The sequence below is a fragment of the Lactuca sativa genome, chromosome 9 (assembly GCF_002870075.4).
Source record: "Lactuca sativa cultivar Salinas chromosome 9, Lsat_Salinas_v11, whole genome shotgun sequence".
Classification (NCBI taxonomy): Eukaryota; Viridiplantae; Streptophyta; class Magnoliopsida; order Asterales; family Asteraceae; genus Lactuca; species Lactuca sativa.
In genome coordinates this window covers 8,073,955-8,097,086 of record NC_056631.2, presented here as the reverse complement: position 1 = coordinate 8,097,086, position 23,132 = coordinate 8,073,955, and the positions used below count along the sequence as shown (strand labels likewise).

General features: G+C 35.2%; 1 protein-coding gene and 1 long non-coding RNA gene across 2 annotated transcripts; one reads left to right on the top strand and one right to left on the bottom strand.

The window, feature by feature from the left end:
- Window positions 1-8,255: 8,255 nt before the first annotated feature.
- LOC111886403 (uncharacterized) lies at window positions 8,256-9,093 on the top strand. Its single transcript, XR_002848422.2, has 2 exons — window positions 8,256-8,388; window positions 8,710-9,093. It is a non-coding gene; the product is annotated as an uncharacterized LOC111886403 (long non-coding RNA).
- Window positions 9,094-9,405: 312 nt separating this feature from the next.
- LOC111886410 (ribosome-recycling factor, chloroplastic) lies at window positions 9,406-11,938 on the bottom strand. Its single transcript, XM_023882652.3, has 11 exons — window positions 11,728-11,938; window positions 11,556-11,643; window positions 11,224-11,293; window positions 11,025-11,120; window positions 10,772-10,869; window positions 10,441-10,552; window positions 10,307-10,348; window positions 10,167-10,223; window positions 10,038-10,088; window positions 9,837-9,893; window positions 9,406-9,714 (listed from the first exon to the last, which is right to left on the bottom strand). Exons 1-11 carry the CDS (start codon window positions 11,822-11,824, stop codon window positions 9,697-9,699), a joined length of 786 nt encoding a protein of 261 aa, XP_023738420.1. The 5' UTR covers window positions 11,825-11,938; the 3' UTR covers window positions 9,406-9,696.
- Between the last annotated feature and the right edge of the window lie 11,194 nt (window positions 11,939-23,132).

Below are 23,132 nucleotides of genomic sequence, written 5' to 3'. Positions count from 1 at the left end.
CTCCATTCTTAATTTCAACCTCATCAGTTTCAGCCTCATCATTTATATCCTTACACATACCTGACACCCGATGTAAGAATTCATCACCAATAGTCTTGTCAAGAGAAGGAACGTAATCATCTGCTTCATGCTCATATGGAATATCATCATAAAGTTGTGAATCTTTATCATCATCCGGGTCTTCCTCAGAATAATGCCCTTCATCATCTTCTACTATTTCCATATCAGCCCAATCAAGTACAGGTTCATTTCCGTGGTCTATATACATATTCATTCTTAGACCAGCTTCATCACTATAACCTGTTTCAATAAACTAAAAGTAATCAGCATCATTCCCAATTCTCCTAATACCATCTGCCAATGGTTCATTTCTAGTGCAATAATATACATTATCACAACTGCCTTTAATCAACTTTGTAATGAACAAGTTAAAGTCTTTGAGATCCATTGCACCAAAATCGACATCACAGATTGAAACAACAACAGCGTTCAAGTACACTAATGGTTTTGGTGCGAATAAACCATTATAATGTATATAAACTGTTAAATACTTACGTTGTTTGGAATCGTAGGCCATCTTCTTCACTATAACACTCGCATTCACCGGTTCTCTTCAATTTCCTAATTGTATGCTTCGATTGAACTTTTTCTTCAATTTAACGAACCCTAACTGTAAGGAGAAAGGGGGTGAAAGAGAAACGGTAATTAAATATGTTCTAAATACACATAATATGACATGTCATCTCTAATTAAATGTGGTAACCGGTAAAACAGGTGATAACCGGTCGCAGTGGCTTTGGTGAACAAGAATTATAAGTTCAATGGTATAATAAAGACAAAAAAAAAAAATAAAAAAAAATAAGAGACCTAATGAATACAAGAACACTTTATTACTCAAGGTCATTTTCCCTAATAAAAAATCCAACAACAAAGCACCAAAAATGTCATCTTAATGTTCGACACATTCAAACATCCTATATCTTATATACAAATAAAGTAATAAACAATCAAATCAAACCCATCAAGTGATGTAATCCCAAATATAACCAAAGAACGAGTCGAGGCATCTTGGACGGACGAACCAACCTACCACACAAGGTTAATGTCAAACCATGTTTGCACCCAAATTAATTAAAAAAAAAAAAAAAAAAAAAAAAAAAAAAAAAAAAAAAAAAACGAAGGATCATGTAAGGCCTATGAGCCGAAACATATTGTGGATTCTTGTCATCCAACGACTTTTATAAACTGATTACGTGGTCCACGATACACTATAAATATACAATAAAACTTAATTCATCTTGGTATGTAGCATCCTAGTTTTATTTAAATTACATAGATTATTAAAGATTATAAGTATAACTAACTAATTAAAATTGATAGTGTAAAAATAATACAATAACTTAACCTCCTGTGGACGAAAGATCTAGATTTGGAAATAGATGGATATATATCCTATGTCAAAACTCATATAAGCAAAAAATCTCAAATATCCGTGGTCATGAGACAAAGATTAAAGATTTAAGTGCTACTGTGGACGAAAGAACCAGACTTAAAAGTAGATTATTGTATGGTAAGTCGTTCTAAACAAATCAACTCTGTATATTTTTATGAAATTAAATTTTAGTTATTATTGTCATTTGAAATCACAGATAAACAAAATTTTAACGAGATGGATTGTAGGTTTGATATTTGCTTATGAAATTAAATTTTAGTTATTATTGTCATTTGAAATCACAAATAAACAAAATTTTAACGAGATGGATTGTAGGTTTGATATTTGCAGCACTTTGGGCCAACTTTGAAAAACATATCATTTTGCAACACCCTAATTAATAAAAAAAAGACGTTTTCAGCTTTTACAAACCAAATAACAAAATAAGTGACGGTGCAGATTCTTTAGCTTATATTCCAAATCCAATAAAGACAAATACCTTGGAATATTCGCAATTAAGTCAATTTGCTTAAAATAATCTAAATAATAATTTTTTATTTTGATAGATTTTAATTACTTATAGTCTCCCCCCGTAAGCTTTATGTCCTCTAGAGCAACGTGAATCCATTGACTAATAACGAAAGTGTTATGCTATCAGAGTCAGTTGGAAACTTACATAACAGATTCTTTTGTGATTTCTAAAAAATTATAGTTTTTTTGGTCAGTTTTGATCAAAGTTTTGAAAAATTAATACAGGTAGTCCCCTTGTTTTCAGAATTTATCGTGGGTAGTCCTTTTGCTGAAAACTAGTCAAGTTGGTTACCAAATATTACGTAATTAGCAATAGAAAATTTTAATTACTTTTTGTTCGTTTTTACGATTTTATTTTTGTTTTTGTTGCAATAGTATATGACCCGTGGATCAAACACACATTTGACACCACCACTTGAAAATCCAAAGTCGGCTATTCGTTAAAAAAATATAATAAAAAAATGACAAGAACGTAGGCGAATCCGACACACCAAAGAAATCACTATTCGATCATGTAGGAGAATCAAGCAACACCCCGAAAGACGAAAGAACTTTTGAAGGCATTGAGAACACTCCTAATAAAAAGGAAGATGCTTACGAAACAGACAAAGGTAGTGAACTCGAAAGCAAGCTAAAAGACAAAATGACAGACATTGGTGACATGACAATGAAGGCTACAAGAAAAGGATACGAGAGGACACCGGTCCTGCACTTGTACAACCCGCAATTCCAGCTACTGCTACCTTCGAGTTTAAGGGACACATCCTTATCAGACTAAAGAATATTCCATTTTCCGGAAAAGACCATGAAGATGCATACAAGCACCTCGATGAAGTCAACGACATAACCGACTATTTCAACATTCCTAATGTTCCTCGAGAGACCGTCTTGTTACGAATGCTTTGGTTACTTTTAAAGGAGCAGCTAAAGACTGGTTAAAGGCACTTTCACCATGTACATTCACCACTTGGGCACAGATACGTGAAGAATTCCTCTAACAATTTTGCCTACCATCCAAGGTTTCTAAACTTAAAAGGCCATATCAATCTTTGAGCAACAAGTGGGGGAATCATTGCATGAGGCTAGGGAAAGATACAAAGGGCTAATAAGAAGTTATCCCCAAAAAGATCTAAACGAGAAACAAGAGGTCTCGATCTTTTATGATGGGGGTGAATATCACGACAAGGCAACTCCTTGATTCATAACGACCTTTAACTAAGAAGAATCCAGCTGAAATTAAATAATTAATCGAATAATTTTCAAAGCATTCACGGGAATATAACAACCCTCGTAATGATGGAACTAGGGGAATCAGGAATGGTGCATCGGAAGATATGGCAGCGGTAATGGCAATTTTAAGTAGGATTGATAGAAGAATGACCAAGATGGACCAATCCATATACGTGATACGTGTGGGTTGTGATCATTTAAATGGTACACATTTGACGAAAGATTGCCATTTGGACAAGAACAGGAATAGGAAAGCTCAAGTATATTACTCAAGTAGAGACCGCTACGACGAAGATTGGAGGAAGCCGAAGAAGGAATGGTTGCCTTACGATGAGTACAAAAAGCAAAAAGAAGAGAAGTACAAGAAAAAGGCAAGAGGGTTTTATCAAAAAGAAGAACTGGCACCCGAGAAGAAAACGGATTTTGAAACAATGCTTGCCCGCTTTGCAGCCACATCAGAAAAAAGGCATGATGAAACTGATGCAGCGATGAGAGACCATCTAACTCTAATAAGAGATCAACAAGCTTTACTTAGAAATCATCAAGCATCTATCAAAAATATTGAAGCTCAACTTAGTCAATTAACTACATTGGTTAACGAGCGGTTACCTCCACCAATTCCCGATAAGAAACCACAACCACAATTCATGGCCATCGATACTGAAGAATACACTATTTCTGAGTTCTTAGAAGTCTCAAAAGAAGAGACAAAGCAACCTAAAATCATAGCCAAAGCAGATAAAAACCAAAGACAATAATGTTGCTGAATCACCGTCGTCACAACTTGGAGATTCAATCTCCACAACGTGGTCTCGGTCTGGGCAGAATAATTTTTTTGATGTTCAAGCTTATCAACCACTAATACCGTTTCCTTCTCGAGCCAAAGTTCACCTTCCAGAATTAAAGGCTACTAGAATGACGATTCATATGGGTAATCGTTCAGTAACTCATCCTCGAGGCATAGTTGAGGACATTTTGGTAAAAATTGAAACTTTTGTTTTTCCAATCAATTTTGTGGTGCTCGATATGAAGGAGGATAAAAATGTCCCAATTATCCTTGGACGTCCTTTACTCAATACCACACGAGCCTTGGTGGATATTCGCGAGTCAAAACTTACATTACGAGTGGGGAATGAAGAAATGTGTAACATCCCAATATTCAAGGCCAAAAATTTCATTTTTAAATAAGTTATTACATAAAACCATCAGTATAAAAACATTCATAATAATATCTCGTGTCAAACCAAAGTGTCAGTAATCAAACATATTCTCATAAAACCATATCAGAGTGTAATCCCAAAGATCTCATGTACGGAAAACATAGTGTGATGTGTTGCGATCAAGGCGGCTCCTTTCCTTTGAAAACGAATACCTGAAACCAAAACTGTAAACCGTAAGCACAAAGCTTAGTGAGTTCCCCTATCATACCACATAATATACAATCACATAACATACACATACTGTCAGGCATATCTAGGTGCCCGACCTACCCCTTCGGTCCTCTCGACCGGATACTGCCTAGCATACCTGGGTGATGGCCTCCCCTTCGGTCCTCTCGACCGGATACTGACTAGCATATCTAGGTGCTGGTCTCCCCTTCGGTCCTTTCGACCGGATATTAGGGACTATTTCACCCCTACCCCTACCACATAAAACCCTAGCATATAAATATAACTCACATACTGCCTAGCATATCTGGGTGCTGGCCTACCCCTTCGGTCCTACCGATCGGTAACCGGGGACTATTTCACCCCCTACTACTACCACATAATATCATATCACATATATCATAATCTGGCTAGCATGGTTGGGTACTAAACTACCCCTTCAGTCCTATCGACCGGTAACCAGGGACTATTTCACCCCTACTACCACTATCAAATAACATCATAACATACTAGCACATAAACACGTCAGGTAGTAGCAAACCTCGATGAATATCACAAAGACAATCATCTAACATACAACTCCTACTGGTGGGTCGGCATTGTGGCCGTAGACCCACCGCTACTGGAAGGTAACTCACCTCGCACTGCTGAAGTCCCGAAGATACAATCCCACACTGCTGAAGTCCCGCGGACTTCAACCCCAGCTGCTGGATGACAGATTCCCGAACTGTCAACACCAAAATAACACCCAATTAATAATTGGGTCACAACACATATCCATAAATTCATACTTGGACAATTACTACATTACCCCAAGGTTGGCTTTATTCAAGCCCAAGGCCCAAGCCATAGGCCCATAGTCCAACTAGGAATCAAGGCCCAACATATGGCCCAATTTTCCAAATTGGGCCCAAGCCTATACATGGTCTTATTCTGAGGCCCAACCAAAAAGTCAAGTCCAACATTCAACATTCTAATGGCCCAATATCACCTAATCATTAAGGCCCAAACTATGGCCTATCTATGGCCCAATTTTCCAAATTGGGCCCAACTCCTCATATGGGCCTTACCTCAAAGCCCATTCATTATTCTAAGTCTGTTAGCTTGATCTTGGATGGCTCATTAATAATCCAATCATCAAGGCCCAATGAAAGGTCCAATAATAAATCCAAGTGAAATTAGGGTTTCACATAAAATGATGATTAGGGTTAAGTTTCCTACTTAATCCATTAAGTCCACTATCGCTTAGATTAGTCTTGCCAATGATTATTATTTATTATTCCACGTTATTAATAATTCCCGTGTGTTCCGATTAAATTCCCTAAATTAGGGTTTTGATGGCATTAGGATTTTCCAAACCCTAATTAGGGTTTCCAACCCAAATACTAGCTCATTTATTGATTTGTTGGGCTTTTAGCTCATTTAGGGCTTTATTGGGCCTATTAAGGTCTCTTTGGGTCAATTAGGGTCCATTAGACCCATTAGGGTTTCCTTAAGCCCATTGATCACATGTTTGGGCTTTTATATCCATTAAGCCTCATTGGGCCCATTAGGGTTTCAAGGCCCATTAAAGTTTTAGTCCCTTGTCCAAACATCCCAAACTAACAATCCCAACACAACTAAGCACACCGCCACCCGACACGGTGGCCGGTGGCGGCAAGAGGCGGCAGCCACCACCATACGGTGGTGATTTGATTTTTCCTTTTCATTATTTCGTGATGGTTACAGTTTACAATGCTAACTCTCAAAATAAACACACACAACCACCCTATGGTGGCCGGTGGTGGCCTTTCTCACAATTTCCAGCCAAATAAAGTCACACACTACAATCGGAACACACACACCCACACGTTCCTGCTTGCAAAGTGAATCCAACACCCACCTGTGGTGGGTGGCGACGACAGCAGCACCCTAATGGCAGCAGTGGCGTGACAACGACGGTGGTAGGAAGCATATCGTGATAACAGCCACCACCTCACGGTGGTGACGACTCTCCTTGATTCCTTGCCCAGCAACCTACGTCCATAGATCACCAACTCGTCGCGAGCTTGACCTAGTAACGCACTCCGATCTCAGCCACTTCTCATGGTGGCGCAAGTCAGTCGGGAAAGAAACTAGTCGCAACAGTGGCACTCGCGATGTCAAACACCTCGAGGAGCAGAGATAAGCGAGACGAGGTGGTCTAACCGAGAGGTTATGGTTGTTCGCGACCTGCCCCTCTTCGTTCATAGTCACACTCTGATCTCGGGGGGGTTTCTCAGGCCATTTTCGAATGAACCACGCTCCTTCACTGGTCTCCTTCTCCAACAACAACAGGAACAGCGACAGCGGCGCTTGACTCGATGGGTTGCATCCTCCACACGGTGGTACACATCGACTATAAGAGAGATGGCGGCGGCTGAAGTTTCAAGGGCGATGGCGGCTGCAACACTTGAGGCTAGGGTTACTTGTGTCTCAACGAGAGGGAAGGAGTGACGGGTTTTTAAGTCCTATGCTCCTTTCAAACTTATAGCCCCTTATTCCACTTTTTATCCCTCCTCCATAAAGATTTCTCAAAACAAGTCCAATATTTACCAAATAACCCTTATCTTAAATCATTCCTTACAATTCAAGTCCTAATAGTTACCATGCAGCCCTCGCCTTCATAAATTTTGTGACAATTAGCTTTTCGAGACCATCCTTTCATATATAATTATTTGTTTTAGGGCTACGAGCCATTCATTAATTTATTTATTTATTTAATAAATTAACGGGGTTTTACAAAATAACCTTTGGAGTGGAAAACGGATTCAAGAAAGACTGCTCAAAATGAAGTATTTTTCATGGATGAAGAAAACAAGATTGAAGAGTTGGAGAAATTGATGGAAGAAGAAATTCAAATAATAGAACAAGTCAAGCGAACTAAGCCTAGAGCTTCAATTCCAATGGTTTTTAAAGTCTTTGCTTATAAAACTCCAAGTTCTCAAGTTAGTGAGGAAAGTGAAGAAAGTTGGGTGTCAACTGATGAAGAAGAAGAAGAAGTTACACAAGACTAAGGTAGATTTTGAAGCTAAGGAGGTACAAAAAGAAAGAGAAGGGCCTAAACTTGTTGTAAAGAATAAAGGGGTTAAGCGAAAGCTCGAGGAAGGCGATTCTAAAACGAAAAAGGAGAATTCTACGAAGGACTACTTAAGAAGGGTGCAAGCGCACAAGAAAATGTGGAGGGAACAGAAGGTGCAAATGGTGATTGAAACTCCAAGCAACACAAAGTAGGGTGGCTCGGAGTCCGGCTCATGACTCCTACAAAAAGAAGTGCTTCTCGGGAGGCAACCTGAGCTCGGTTTGCGTTTTTTTTTAGTTTTTTCATTTTTCATTTTTGCATTTCTCTTTGAGTTTTAGGGGGTAAATCATCAAGTTTTAGGGGGTAAATCATCATCATAGTCACCATAATTTTTAGAAAACTATAGAAATCAAATGTGGGGTCCTTATTGTAAAAATAATAATAAATATTTTTGAAAATCATATGAAAAAGAAAAAGACTAGTTTATGGATCATATGGACTAAAGGCTAATTTATACCCAAATTCTAAGTTTTAAGCCCAACATGCCAAAAGTCCATAAAATTGGCCCAGCCAAGGCTCACGACGTGAAGCCCAAAATCACGACGTGGGGTGGTCAAAAGTCACGAACTTAGTCAGCAAATCAATCACTTTCTTCAAACTCCTTTGTTCATACATTACAACGTGAAGCTGCGATTGGTCCCCCCACACTTCGATTTCTGCTGAAATCTTCATTTTTCTTGCTTCTCTTCTACATTACGTCGTAAAAGGTATTTTCTATAAGTTTATTAATCTTTACTTTTTTAGATTTAGGCATTTTGACTTATGGTTTGTTCTTAAAGCTTTAACGCCAAAATTGAGTCGATTTGTCAAGTGAATCGTGGTTGCGTGTATGTTAAAAAGCCTTAGAATAGCATATTACACAAACCCCAAAAATCAATTTGATTTCGATTTGACCTTGGAATGAACGACTGCAAATTCGTCACGAACCAACATCACGACGTGAAAACTGAGCGGACAGTTATCCAATTTTTTGCTTACTGCTTAATTGTTTGGTGGTTTTGGTGTTTTGTTTGTTGTTACTTTTTTAGGTACCATGGGACCAAGGTGTGCGATTCCGGAAGAACAAGACCACATTGATGTTCCAAGTATACATCCGTTATATCGATTCCCTCAAAATGTTTCGCAAACAATGCTCAATAATTATGCGAACAAGCTGGGATGGTTGTACAATCGGGAGTTTGCATTGGCACCGTTGGTCGATTGGTCATGGCTACGTGGGGTTGGTATGGTAACGGAAGTGAAACGATATTGGACAAAGTTATTTTTAGGAGAAGGTTTCACTTTCCAATGCAACGTTTGGCACGATTTATTTTCTATTCAAGAGCCCGTTTATCGGGAATTATCCATTGAAAAAGTGTAGTGAAAAATCTTTGTTAATTTACATGCGACTTGAAAAACTTTGATATGAAAAATGTCCTCTTATAGTTTTTTCAAATTTTCAAAGAGTTTGTGTTTGAAAAAACTCTTCAAAAAGCTAATATCGTGGATGGATGGCTAGTGGTCACACATAGTTAAAGAACCCCATGACTAACTAAGTGGTTATCCAGCTACTTAAACTCCTAACTACAATTAGTAATTTTAATCTCTTTTTATATTTTCTAAATATGTTCCTTAAGCCATTAGAAAGATACTGCAAGCGATTTGAGGTGAAACGGATCAATAATGAATAAGTTGTAGCATTTTCTGTTTTGAGTAATAATGAATAAGTTGTAGCATTAGAAAGATACTACAAACGATCATTCACATTGTGTGTATGTTGCTTTATTGTATCTGTCAAATTATCAAAACCCGTGTTTAGCAATTTTTAATGTGCTACTATTTTTTCAATAAATTCCATCAGAATGGAGCCAAGAAATTAGAAACCAAAACCATAATTACAAAGCATTCGATCACAATCAATGCAAAAAAGATGACAAGTACATGTCGATAAACTTAATTTCAAAAGATTAAAAACATGTCTTTTTAGATTGGTCGATGATGTAGCACTCTCATATATAACCCAATGCATATTCTCATCATACTGTGAGCACTTCCTGTAAGCAAATGAAACAGTGTCAAGATTTTGGTTGTAAGCTTTCATACAAGCTCAATGAAGCAATCACACAGATTTCTTTTGTAGTGCTTCATAGTGTAAAAGAAGAAGAAAAATTGTTACCTTTTCTTTCTGTTTGAAGATGGATTCAATCTTCTTCATGTATTCATCGGTAACTTTCTGCAAGAAAAAACAAGAATAAAAAATTGTAATGATGGTGTTGTAAGATCATGGCCTACGTTAGTTTCCACCATAGATTTATTTGATTTGGAGGCTGAATGAGTTCTTTAGCCACTTTGTTCATGGGTCAAACAGTTTAAATACCTGCAAATCAGCCGATAAATCCTTTACATTATCTTCTGAGAGTTTTTTCTCCTGCACATCATAAAATAATGGTTAAAAGGTGGAAGATAAAGAAACCTCTGCACAAGTGAGAATCTGTAAAGCCTAAACCTTTTCAAGTTTGTCATACGATTTAATCGCATCTCTTCTTATGTTTCTGATAGCTACCTACATAACAAATGAATAAAATAAGATCGATAAGACTTTTGAACAAAAACAAGACTTTTGAGCAAAATTACCAAAAACCCTACCTTCCCATCCTCGGCCTGCTTAGCAACAATTTTTGACAACTCCTGTAACCGAAAGCATGATTGAATGATAAAGATTTGGAAACCATATAGTCAAGGTGTATAATAATTGGTTATGGGTATGATAAAGGGCACACCTTTCTCCTTTCTGATGTGAGCTGTGGAATGGATAATCTTATCACTTCACCATCATTGTTTGGAGTCAAACCAAGATCAGAGTTGACTATGGCCTTCTCAATAGACTTTAAGCTGAAAAAAAATGTCATGCATTAAGTGCTGTCTGAATAAATGAGGGAAAATTTACAAAAAGATAGGACTTAATCAAGAGAGTATTCTTTACTAGACTTTTCTTTCCGCATTAAGTCAATAAAATCACCCATATATAGCTTACTTGATTAAGTAATGTCCCAATTAAGTCCATTATGCCAAAAAAAAAAGAAACCGAATAACACTTATTAGATCATGTACCTTGATTTGTCATAAGGCTGCACTAAGAGAGAGCTTGAATCTGGAGTGCTGATTTGGGCGATTGTTTTCAAATTGACAGGTGAACCATAGTACTCAACCTAAAAGAAGACTAAAAATCATAAAACAGTTGTAATAAAAAGAAAAGAGGGAATCTAAAAAGTGGATGAAAGTTACAAATTTATTAATAATATTTTGTAGGGGTGAAAACCAACAAATAATAATTAAAACTGGAAATCAGTAAGGCATCTCTAACCTCGACTTTATCAAGCATTGCTGGATTTGAACGTCCAGTCCTTATAGAATTAAAATTTGATAACACGCTGTCAATAGCCTTGTCCATCCTTTCTCTCTAAAACACACCAACAAATGAAATGCAATCAATATTTGAACACATATTCTTAATACCTTTGAAGTCATATAAGGGAATGCATAGACTTTGTTGCTCAACTTACAGCATTCTTTTCGATCAGAGATTTTTCAGCCTCGATTTCTTCCATGGTGGCACACTTGATGATTGGATCCCTGTAATAACCACTTTTGATGGTGTGAATGTTTCACAGATTCTGATTATTAAAGTAATAGATTCAAAACACCCCCCGGACTTGGCAAACCCAAAGAGCAAAGCACAATGAATAAGTGAATAACCTCTAAACAAACTAATATCATGGTAATGTGTGAATAGTAGCGCCCAATCAATGGTTTATGAAGTAACCTCATGAATTTAGATTAAATAACAAGCACAACAAGTAAGAAAAAGCATAAAATTAAGTGCCAATAAACTTGCCTCTTCTTTGGCAACCCTTTTACAACAAGAGTAACCTTCGCTTGAAGTTTCACATAACTCGCAGAAGAGCTCCATGACAACTTATTTCCTGAGACAAATTTGCAATTCATGGAACAATAAGCTTCATTTTACCAACAGTTGCACAGCCCAAATATAGAAGAATTTTAGGGACCTTGAAGAGAGAGGAGTCTTTTGGGAGGGCTTATTCTGGGTTGTCGGTAAACGGAGCGTACGGATGACGTAGCGGGTGACAATGACGACATCGCCATTTTTATCTGAAAATGAAGCTTGAAATCCTTCGAATCAGAGGAAGGGGCAAGGGCCTTTGGATTATATAGTCTTCATTGAAGACCGGAGATGATTTTTGTGGATAAGAGGAAGAGGCTGTAGTTGTATGAAGTAAAAACAACCAGTCAAAATTTACAGCGACTGGTCCTCCGTTTTCGTCCCTTTCCCTAATCCCTCAGCTTGAGGCTCGAACATGAACTGGACTATTTGGATTTGGGCTTCCGTTGCGTTGTATCTTGTATATTTTTGTTGGACCGTTGGAATTCGAATTGGGCCGATTCGAGCGGGGTAGGAAAAAGAAACATAAACGATTTGGGTTGGAGTTTAACCAGTTTTGGAAAATTGGGAGTGGTCTTCATTATATTTTGTAATGTATTATACTATTATGTTACAACGTTTTTATTTGTTTGTCTTGACTCTAAGAATATGAGAAATCAAGTAATCAACCATCAATGGAGTACTAGTCGACGGCCTTGAGTGACTCAGTTGAACTATTCCAAGATCGAGTTAAAGGGGCTCAAGTTTAATTTAGAGCTCATTGGTTAAATGAGCTTGAATATGACTATCTATTGGTATTGGTATGTTTCGGTTCCGGTTCTGAAATTTCAATAGCCATCGATTTTGGTTTTAAATAATTAGAACAGGTAACTTGTCTTATCCCGATGTAAGGGTATAGTTTTTTTAAACATTAATGATTGATATTTTCATTTATGGTATCTAATCTTTCAACAAAATCCTTAGTAATAAAGCATACACTAATTAAATTATTTGGTTTTTTACAATTTGTTTTCCAAGTTTTTATTTTAAATTTTTTATTAACGTCATGTTTTATAATGTAATTATGTTGCACAACTTTTTTTATACATTATCTTTTACAATTGCCTAATAACAAGAGTACTTTGTTTTTTGTTTATGAGAAACCCAGGTTCGAACCATGACCGACGCATTTCTTGGAGCTTTTTCTTTTTCTGACACATCAACCCAAAATTGGCTAACACCTCAGCATATCTAACCTACTCGATGCACATGTGGCTCGTTAGCTGTACATATGACCGGATATAACCGTTAAAAGAGTAAAAGTGAAAAAAAATGCAAGTTGTTATATAAACAAACCAAAATTCATTCAAAGGGTAAAACTGACATTCTCAGTCAAATATAATGTTTTTTTATGACATTATCTCTTATAATAAACCTATTCATACTTGAAACAAATTATACAATCAAATTGATATGAAGTTGTAAATAGACCAAGTTATAAATGTTAAACCATTGAAAAAGATTTTGTTAAAATGGTCCCAATACACATTACTTTATAAATAAATTGTGAAAACCTAGCAATATGTTGTGCGTACCATGATTCAAATCATGGACCTTCGATGTATAATTCATCACCCCAACATAACTATCATTAAGAAGACATAAGTTTAAAATTATAAAAACATGTAAAAACAAAGCTGTATATTAAAAAGGTTAAGAAGAACAATGTAAAAAACAAAGTAAAAATTATATAAAGTTGAAATTAAAAAAAAAAGTTATAAAAAAGTATTTAGATGAAAGTTTTAAAAAACATTAAAAATAACAAATTATGAAAAAACATGAAAAAATTGGATAAAAATAAATACACAAGTAGATTTGTAATAACAGTTAATGTTTGAGCAATTTAATAAAATAAAAATAAAAGTAAAGGTGTAACCTCAAAAACCACCTCGAAAAAATTGTCTTGCGTACATAATATAATGACCATGTGTCTTCTAAATTCTAGAAATAAACACGTTTTTCAAATAATTGTTTATTTGAATTATTTTTTTTCTTTCTTCTGTCCAACGTTTTAAAAACATATTTGAATGAGTCGGTTGGACCGGAAATTGAGAAAATGAGCGGTTCAATTCAATTAATATCGTTTTTATGTCTATTAATTTCTGAATAAGAATGATTAGACTGTTTTTTACAAAAACTCAGTTGAACCGATTAAAATTAATAAAAACACATGGAGTGATGTAACTTATGGTTATGTGTTTTTTTAATGGATTTGGTTTGTGTGACGCCCGTAAATTCGGGTTAGACTTTTAAGGTATAATAATAATAATTCTACATTTAATCAAATAAATAAAATCACTCAATAGCATAATCGTGCTTCGTACGCGTTACGAGCTATTAATTAATTATCGTTTGCACGATATGTAAACAAATATTATTAATGTATAATATTTGTATAAAGCCTTAATATAAAATTTATAGTTAAAATAAACATTAAAGTAAAAGATTATTTATGATAAATAATCTTAACAAGGGTTGTAGTATTTGTAATGATAATATCGTGGATATAAAGAACGTTCAAATCTGACTTCGTATGAGAAAGTTATAATTTATATAAGTTTCACTTTTAAACTGACACGGCAAGGTGTGTCATAAAAAGTGAACCGGAGATAGGTTGTTTTTTTTTGCCAAAGTGATGTAAATAAAAGTCGAAGCGCTAGTCAATAGGAACGCATCAATTTAAAGAATGCCAAATTTGACTTCATATAAGGAAGTTATGATTTTTCAAAGTCTCGAGTGCGACATTATACAACGGTGTGTGACACAAAAATTGAAATCAGAATTTGTTGATTCTTAGCCGAAACAATTTAAATGAAAGTTGTAGTACTCTTCAATATGAAGTCAATAATATAACAAACGTTGAAAATAGATATTGTATCAAGAAGTTATGAATTTTGTAGTGTTATTTATAATCTAAGCATACTTGGATCGTAAAACGTTTAAAATAAAGTGAAAACTAGCCGACGGAGTCTAAATAAAAATTGTAGTATTCATTGATATCTACACGTGGATATAAAGATAATCAAAAATGGAGTATGCATGCGAAAAATGCAACTTTTAGCAAAATATTAAAATCCGACCGACCAGAAGCCAACACGTGGCACAACCAGAAGGTGACACGTGTCACGATCTCATGCCACCCTTCCACCCCACGCTTTGCACCCAGAACATGCCATGTGTACATGACGTGGCACACCCTATAAATAAATTTGTTTTCTTGCATATTTTGGAGCCAATTCCTTTCCAATCACTCCCAACCTTTCCCGAGGCCCGAATCTAATAGCTCTTAGGTGTTAGTAGCGAAGCTCTGGAGTGTCAGAGCGCCCCTAGAAATTGACCTTTGGGTTTAGAAGTTACGCACGCGTAATGTCTGGTTTTTCGCAAACAACATGTAAGTTGAGTTATCCTTATTGTGCTTTAAGTATGACTTATATTTATGTTTGTAAACATTCTTATGAACTTATAAATAAGATTTATCAGTAATACCATTCGTTATAGTGATCAATCTTCTTACGAGAATGATGACAAGGCTAGATCAATTATGTATTTCAAGTGGATTTTCCAAACAGTTTATCTTTATCTACCAAACAGATTCTACCTCTGATACGATGTTACATGGTTGTTTCTTATCAACTATAAGTCGGTATTTGTTTGGGATTATTGATAAATCTGAGAAATTATTATTACAAATAATCTTTATAAATATGTACAAAACACTAAGGCTTGGTGATAATCGTATTTAGGTCATTTTAAAGGAAAATTCTAAGTGTCAATCAAAGAGCTAACTTTCCCGCGAGTGTTCCAGCTAAATCAGGTAAAGTACATAGTTACTTTCATGAATAAGATTTAATACAGTAATTATTAAAAAAATAGGGAGAATTTCGTATATACCCTTCCTAAACAGCTAAATATCGTATTTGTCCGGCCTAAACTTCAAACATCGTATTTACCCTTCCGAATGTTTTTTAATATCATATATACCCATATCTATTTTTTTGGTAACTTTTATTGATTTATAATTGTTTTTCATAATATTAAATCATTATAATTAAAATACAATTTGAATGGACAATCTTGCCCCTACTTGCTAACACCTAACAGATAAGGTTTTCTCCCCATATCACGATCGAACCTTCCCTGCCTATACTTCCGATCGTTGCTTCCGATCATTCCTCTGTTGTCGCGCGCGCACACACACACATCAGGTAAACCTGTTGTAGTTCCAATCGTAGCTGTCTTCACTTGTTATTGCATCACGTTCACGCATCATATGTTTGAAGTTAATCACGATTGGGGCTGTTTCTGCCTAATACTTCCGACGTTGCTTCTCCCCATGTCACACACACTCACGTGACTAAATTACCCCTTGGAAATAAACTACGTAGGCTCACCATTCACCAAATTTGTGGGATTGAAGTCATATCTCGAGCAAAGATTTCAAAACAAGTTGTAGTTATTATTATTGTTCTTCGTTTTATATTGTTTTATATGAGGGATTGATCTTGATCATTCTGTATATTCTCACCTTCAAGGTGGCGATGGGTTTGTTGTTTGTAGATTAGTAGGTGAAGTTGAAGGTAGACATCAGGAACTGCTAACAGAAGCACAGTTGGTAGTTGCAGCTGAAGAAAAAAAAGCCCATTCATTTGAAATTGACCCCGATCAGGTATAGTATATGATATGTAGTATTAGTTTCTGATGAATTGAAGTTCATCTTATTTTATATCGATCACTTAAAATGGTTTTTAAAATTATTGTATCCTTGATTGAAGAAAATTAATTACTTGACAAGTTGAGCATCTGACTGATTTTTGGGGGAATCTTTGTAGTTGGTAATTAAGGATTTTCAGCATACTGTACCCAAGAGCTTTCAATCAGGTTTAGAATATGATAGTCTTTTTGAGTTCTTGTTGAACAAATCAAACAACAATATAATCGAAATTGAGGAAAGGGAATGGAATCGCATATTATTTACCTGATGTGTGTCTGCGCGGACAACAGGGGAAACATCGATCGAGTGTAAGCAACAATCGGAAGTATAGGCAGGGAAGGTTCGATTGTGATATGGGGAGAAAACCTTATATGTTAGGCGTTAGCAAGCAAGGGCAATATTGTCCATTCAAATTGTATTTTAATTATAATGATTTAATACTATGAAAAACAATTATAAATCAATAAAAAATACCAAAAAAATAGATTTTGGTATATATGATTGTAACATCCCGAAATCCAGGTAAAGCTATTATATCCTTCCATTTTGTCAAGTTGTCAAAAGTGGTCCCTTGAAAGAGTTCTTGTAGAAAATGAGTACGTTGGGCGTACTGGGGAGTACGTTGCGCGTACTCATGCGCTTATTTTGGACGCGGACTCACCTGGGTACGCTGGGCGTACCCAGGGTTACGTTGGGCATAATGGGTCCAGACGCAAACCCTAATATTTGACTTGTGTACTATATAATGGATGCTAAGGTTCATTTCCCAGCCTCCATATCAGTGAGTGAAACCCTAAGAGAGCCTCCCATCGTCCTTAGCTTGAGAGTGAGTGTTTTGGAGCTAAAAGTGCCTTGGTGTGTTAGTGAAGAAGAAGGAGAGGAGCTTGTGGAGGCTAGAGCTTGAAGTGCAAGTTTGGATCTGAGATCTACAGAGGAAGGAGCTGCATTTGGAGGTATAAAGTTCAAAACTTTCCTCCTTATTTGGTTAGATGATTGCATGGACCATTTCTAGGATTAAAAGTCCCAAAGGTGGAGACTTTATGAGTGTAATGTACTCCATGGACCTAGATCTGTCCCATTTCAGTGATATTTGTGTTATAGATCCATAAAGTTGCCATCTTGGTCGTTGTTATGAGGTTATGCTTGAGTTATAAGCTTTCTAGAGTTGGGAAATAGAATGTTATGGGTGTTAGTGACTTGTCGAGCCATGCAAAGGCTTAAAGTCACCAACTTTATGGATTAAGAGGGTTAGAAATGGTCAGATCTATAAGTTAGACGTGGGTTTTAACCGATTAAGACCCCAAAATGTTTAGAGTCTGAAACTGGGAGTTACGTGCGGCGTAAGGGGTCGCGTACCCCGCTTTCTGTGAAGACACCCGCTACGCCCAGCGTACATGTGTGGTACGCGCAGCGTAACCCGGGGAGTAAACTTTTGTTGACTTTTAGGGTTTGGTCAACTTTAGGGTCTTTGAGCCATGAGAGGGGTAAAATGGTCTTTTACCCTTCTGAGAGTACTAAGAAAGGGAATAGCCTAGCCTTAAGGGATGTATTGATTTAGAGTGTTTATTTCATATGATTAGGTGGAGGCTAGATCGGATTTTACAAAGTTCGAGATTTTACCGAGTTACCCGAGGTGAGTCTTCTCACTATACTTTACCTAGAGTGGTAATTAGAGTTATGTGACAGAGTATTTTGTATGCTTTTGCATGATGTGATTTCTATGTGACTTATGCCATGTATGTACCAGAGTTTTCAGAGTTAGGACCGGAAGGTCCACAAAGTTAGGGCTAGAGGGCCCACAGAGTTATGGGATTGGAGGGTCCCACTGAGACACATTGACCAGAGGGTCAAACAGAGTTATAGCCTCGAGTGGCTAATATGTGTTGTGTGTGGTATTTTGGGGAACTCACTAAGCAATTATGCTTACAATGTTGTGTTATGTGTTTCAGGTACCAGTGAGGATCGCGGGAAGGCGCCGGTTTGATCAGTACACACTCGAGAAGCTTTTACATATATTGATCTTGGGATGTGATGTTATGAATTGATTATATGATACAATGATGTTTTTATGACAATTATGAATGAAAAGGTGTTTTATAAATGTGAAAATTTACTTTAAAATTTGGGTGTGACAATGATATTAAAAAACATTAGAAAGGGTAAATACGATATTTGAAGTTTATGCAGGCAAATACGATATTTAACTGTTTATGAATGGCATATACGAAATTCTCCCTAAAAAATATTAAATATTTTTTGAAAAATCATATGTGAAATTAGATGTTTATTATCTGGAACATTTATTAAATATGTATTTGATAACATGCATTGTGTGACCCAGTTATGATTAATTATTTGTTAAAATGTTTATATGATATTACTACGTGGTGATCTTAAAAATAACTATCATTACTTAAAAGATTCCTTCATGTTAACATATTTGATACTCTTTGTTAAAGATATACACTAAGTTACGATAAGTATCGTTTACACTAGAGCTAATATTAAAGGTCGGTTACAAGAATAATAGTCTCGTCTAAGACGTATAAAGAATATTTAAATCCAGTTAAGTTGGATAAAGGAATAGTCGTATATTGTATTGCGATAATATGGTATAATCAGGAAAAATGGTTTTAGAATTTTATTATAAGATTTATAGACTTACTTAGTAATGAAATAAGGATGTTTTGTTCAATTAAGTTTGAATATTCTGTAGCATCATATTAAGGGTGTGTGTATGATGGGAATGGAGAATTCTGTTCTATGAAACTATCATGTGTTGATGTACGGTTTACATATCGGAGTAAGATATAGTATTCATTTGGATAGCCAAATATGGTGGGTCAAATCAGACAATTGAAATGGTATGTTTGGTCATATAATAGAGTAAGATGACAATACCTGACATTCTAGATAGTCTTGTGAGTTACGTTGCTAGTGTGAGATCATATTCTATAAACGTAGATGAAATGGGTTATCATGTTAATCAAATACTCTGATGACTTAAGTGCCTTTATGACTTATACCAACCAAGGGAGCCCCTAGCTGTGTAGTCAAACTATTACTCTGAACGATTCATCGGGTGAGTTGATTCTTCCTAATAACCGTGGACTAGGATTTGTGAGGATCAGTGAATGGTATATATAGGTGTAAGGTTTTATAGATATATAAGTTATGAGATATATCTATATTGTTTGGTAACAGTTGGTTTTGCAGGTTTGATAATTATAAAATTATTATCATAATAATATTGTGGGGTTGAAAGCTCTATGTGTTTCACCAGGTTCCCCAACCTGACCCACTCAAATGATATGCATCATAGGTAATAGGTTTAAAGCTGCTGGAACTTGTTTAAGATGTCAAGTGATTAAGAGACAACCTACAATAGTGTTTATGACCATTATATATTTACATTGTAAAAATGTTATGTAGTGATTATGACACCCTTAGAGTTTTTATATTTCGAAACAACATCTTTATTCAAAGATATTTTAATAAAACCAGACAGTTTCCGCAAAATATTTTACTATACTGGGATTTTTCTGCAAACAAAAATACTATGATTTAAAAGCGTAAAGAAAAGTTTTTTTTTGTTTCGAAAAATAAGGGATGTCACAGATTGTTCTACAAGTTGTTTTATGTGTATTTTTAATGTTTGAACTTATGGACATCAAATTCATGACTTATGTGTTTATGTATGTAGTATGTATGTGTGTGTAGGAAAATTAGAAAAATAGGAAAATTATAGAAACTGGTTGACCCGACGGTCGAACCCATTAAACCGGAAACCTATCACCATATCGGTTCAACTAAAAAAATGTTTATAAAATATTGCTTCCATCTCTCTTATATCATTATCATTAAATAATATATAATTCTAACATAAATAATTAGCCTGAAAGTTATGAATAAATTAAAAATCATGAACATCAACAAGTTTAGATGTCGGTCCAAAAACATGTAAAATAAGTTTTAAAAATTATGAACAAGTTCAACAAATTTAAAATTTATATAGATTTTCCAACTTATTAAAAAAATCTGAAATTCTAAACTATTTTTTTAGAAATGTAATTTTAAACTTACATTTTGATCAAGAAAAAACAATTATATAAGACGATATTTTTTAGGGGTTGTTGAGGTTAATACCTCAAAAATCAAAATCATAACTTGTAAAACATGTTATAATAAATGAATTTTGTAATATATAAATTGAAGGTTTTCCCACATAATGTCCGGGATGGAAGGTATTCCTTTTACCCATATAGCAACTTACTTGCATTTATGGGTTGTTTATGTTAACAATTCTACTATTATCTTGGTGACCACTTTGCCTTTACTTTCTCTATTTTCATCCGAAGCATAAGTCAATCCTATTACATGTGAAAATGACCATTTTGCCCTTGTCTTTTCCATTTCCTTCATCCCCTTAGTATTCATCTCAATCCTTTTGTCATACCAAATTAGCAATCGCATTTCTAGCATGTAATACCAAAAGAAAATTATGAACCATAAAAATGGTTCGTATCCACAGAAGCAATATGTAGATGCAGTTATAGAAGTGTTGCATACACAACTGATTTTGGATGATAATGAAGGAACGGTGTTGTACGCATAGGGTGGAGGGTGGTAGGCAAATGGAAGTAGAATGTTATAAGTTTAGCAACTCCCCTGATCCATCATTCTTAGTCTAATTAACTCATCATAATATTGTTCATGATCTTCATCATAACTAAAACCCATTAAATGTTGTAAGTCACAATAATTCAACAAACACAATAAAAAAATTAAGATACATATGTAGAACAAATGTGAGACTTGGTTACTATTCCTTGGCTTTTTTCATTCTTTAAATTATAATAAGAATGCAACACCATACTTTTCATGAGCTATATTTTTCATTATATGTCATGAAGATCAAGTTTTCATATTCCAATAAAGATTTGTCTTCGGAATTATGAAAATAAAATGCAACGACTTTAACAATAAAAAGATGTGCAATTACCTATATGCAGATTTATATGTCACTACTTTATGGGCAACTTTTGAAACACCATCAAACAGTGGGAACTTTTTCACCACTTCAATCCTTTTCAGTTGTGGTCATGATTGACCATTAGAATGCAATTATGCATGACTTTACCAAACACTAAGTTCAATGCTTTAGGTTACATATACTCGTTTGGAGAACATAACGAAAAAGACATAGATGTCCTTGCAAGCACAGGTGTTTATAGAGTAGCTCGCCCAAGTCGTGGTATTATGGTTATTGAAAGGAAAATGCAACGGAATATGTAACTCCTATCGGATCTCCACCTTCTTCAAGGGGTAATCATGTCATCAGCAAATCTATGTAGTTTGTGGTCAGTAACACTTTGATATTGTATTTGATATGAAGTGTAAATGAAAAGAGTATCAAGATCATTTTATTTAAGTTGGTTGTGAAATCGAAATAGGTACTTAGCTTTTTATAATGAGTTTATTAAGAAACGAAAGGTATTTCCAGGTTTTTCATTCTTGTACAAGAACATTGAAATGTGATATTTAATTTGTATATGAATATGATTCCTATATAATGAAAATATAGTATTTTGCTTTCTTCTGTTTCTTTATATCTTGGCTAAGGTGTCATTTATTCTGATGACAAAGATAACCGTTAATTGAAATACTCACATAGTTCATTATGGACATATCCTAAAGGATTACGGCTCAAGCAATAGGTGTTTGTTTGATATGGTGGAATTGAATCACAAAGGAATGACATCAACATGTAATAGAATGGATCATTACATTCCATTTTCATGTTCGGTCAACACAATGGAATGGAATAAGTCATTCAAACATATTTTCTCATGTACAATAAAACTAAATAAAAATCAAATTGATAAATAACATTAATTTAAGTCACAAAGTAAGTAGAAATAAACTAATAACATATGTAATCTCTTAAGGGTATTTTTGGAATATGGTTGCTTTTGTTGACGAAAAACAAACAACAAGAATCCTAACAAATGAATACCAGTAGATTATAGTTCGTAAGATCATAAAAAGTTTATAATATACAGAAGAACATGCCAGGTACAAGATTCCTTTGTTAGAAAATCAACGATCTTGACTTTTTCTAAAAGGTCAAAACTTAAACCACGCTTCAAACATCAATCTTATCAACAATATCTTTTTCTATCGCATCATCACACAACTCAAGAGTCAAATCCAAGTTCCCTTCATGATAATTCATATTTTTTATTTTTATGAAATCAACAAACTCATCAGCTAAATAAACTAACTTGGATAGCATTTGCAGCTCTAAAATCGATGACATGTCGTCTTCTAGGGTTGAAGAACACCTAGATGACATAAACAACACACCACAATTTGTAGGGAGTAAGCCAAACATGTCAACTACAACAATTCACATGTCGGGTTCCTTCGTCCATTGCTCCAACTTGTCCCCAACTTCGCCTATGGCTTACATACGTTTTTCTAAAAACAACGTCTTTGAAACACTAAAAAAACTAGGGGATGAAATGAGACAACGAAAAGGAAAATCAAGGAGTCACACTTAGAAGCGGACGAACATTTTCCGAAAGTTTTTCAAGAAGATGGGAATTCGATGAATTATGGTTCAAAATAGAGCAATTAGCGTCTTCCAGATACAGAGAACACATGTGGTTTGAAGAGAGTAACATAACACATTAGTTAAACAGGAAGCCACAACTTGAAACCATATGGTAATGGAGCCGACTCCAAACCAGGCACCGTTC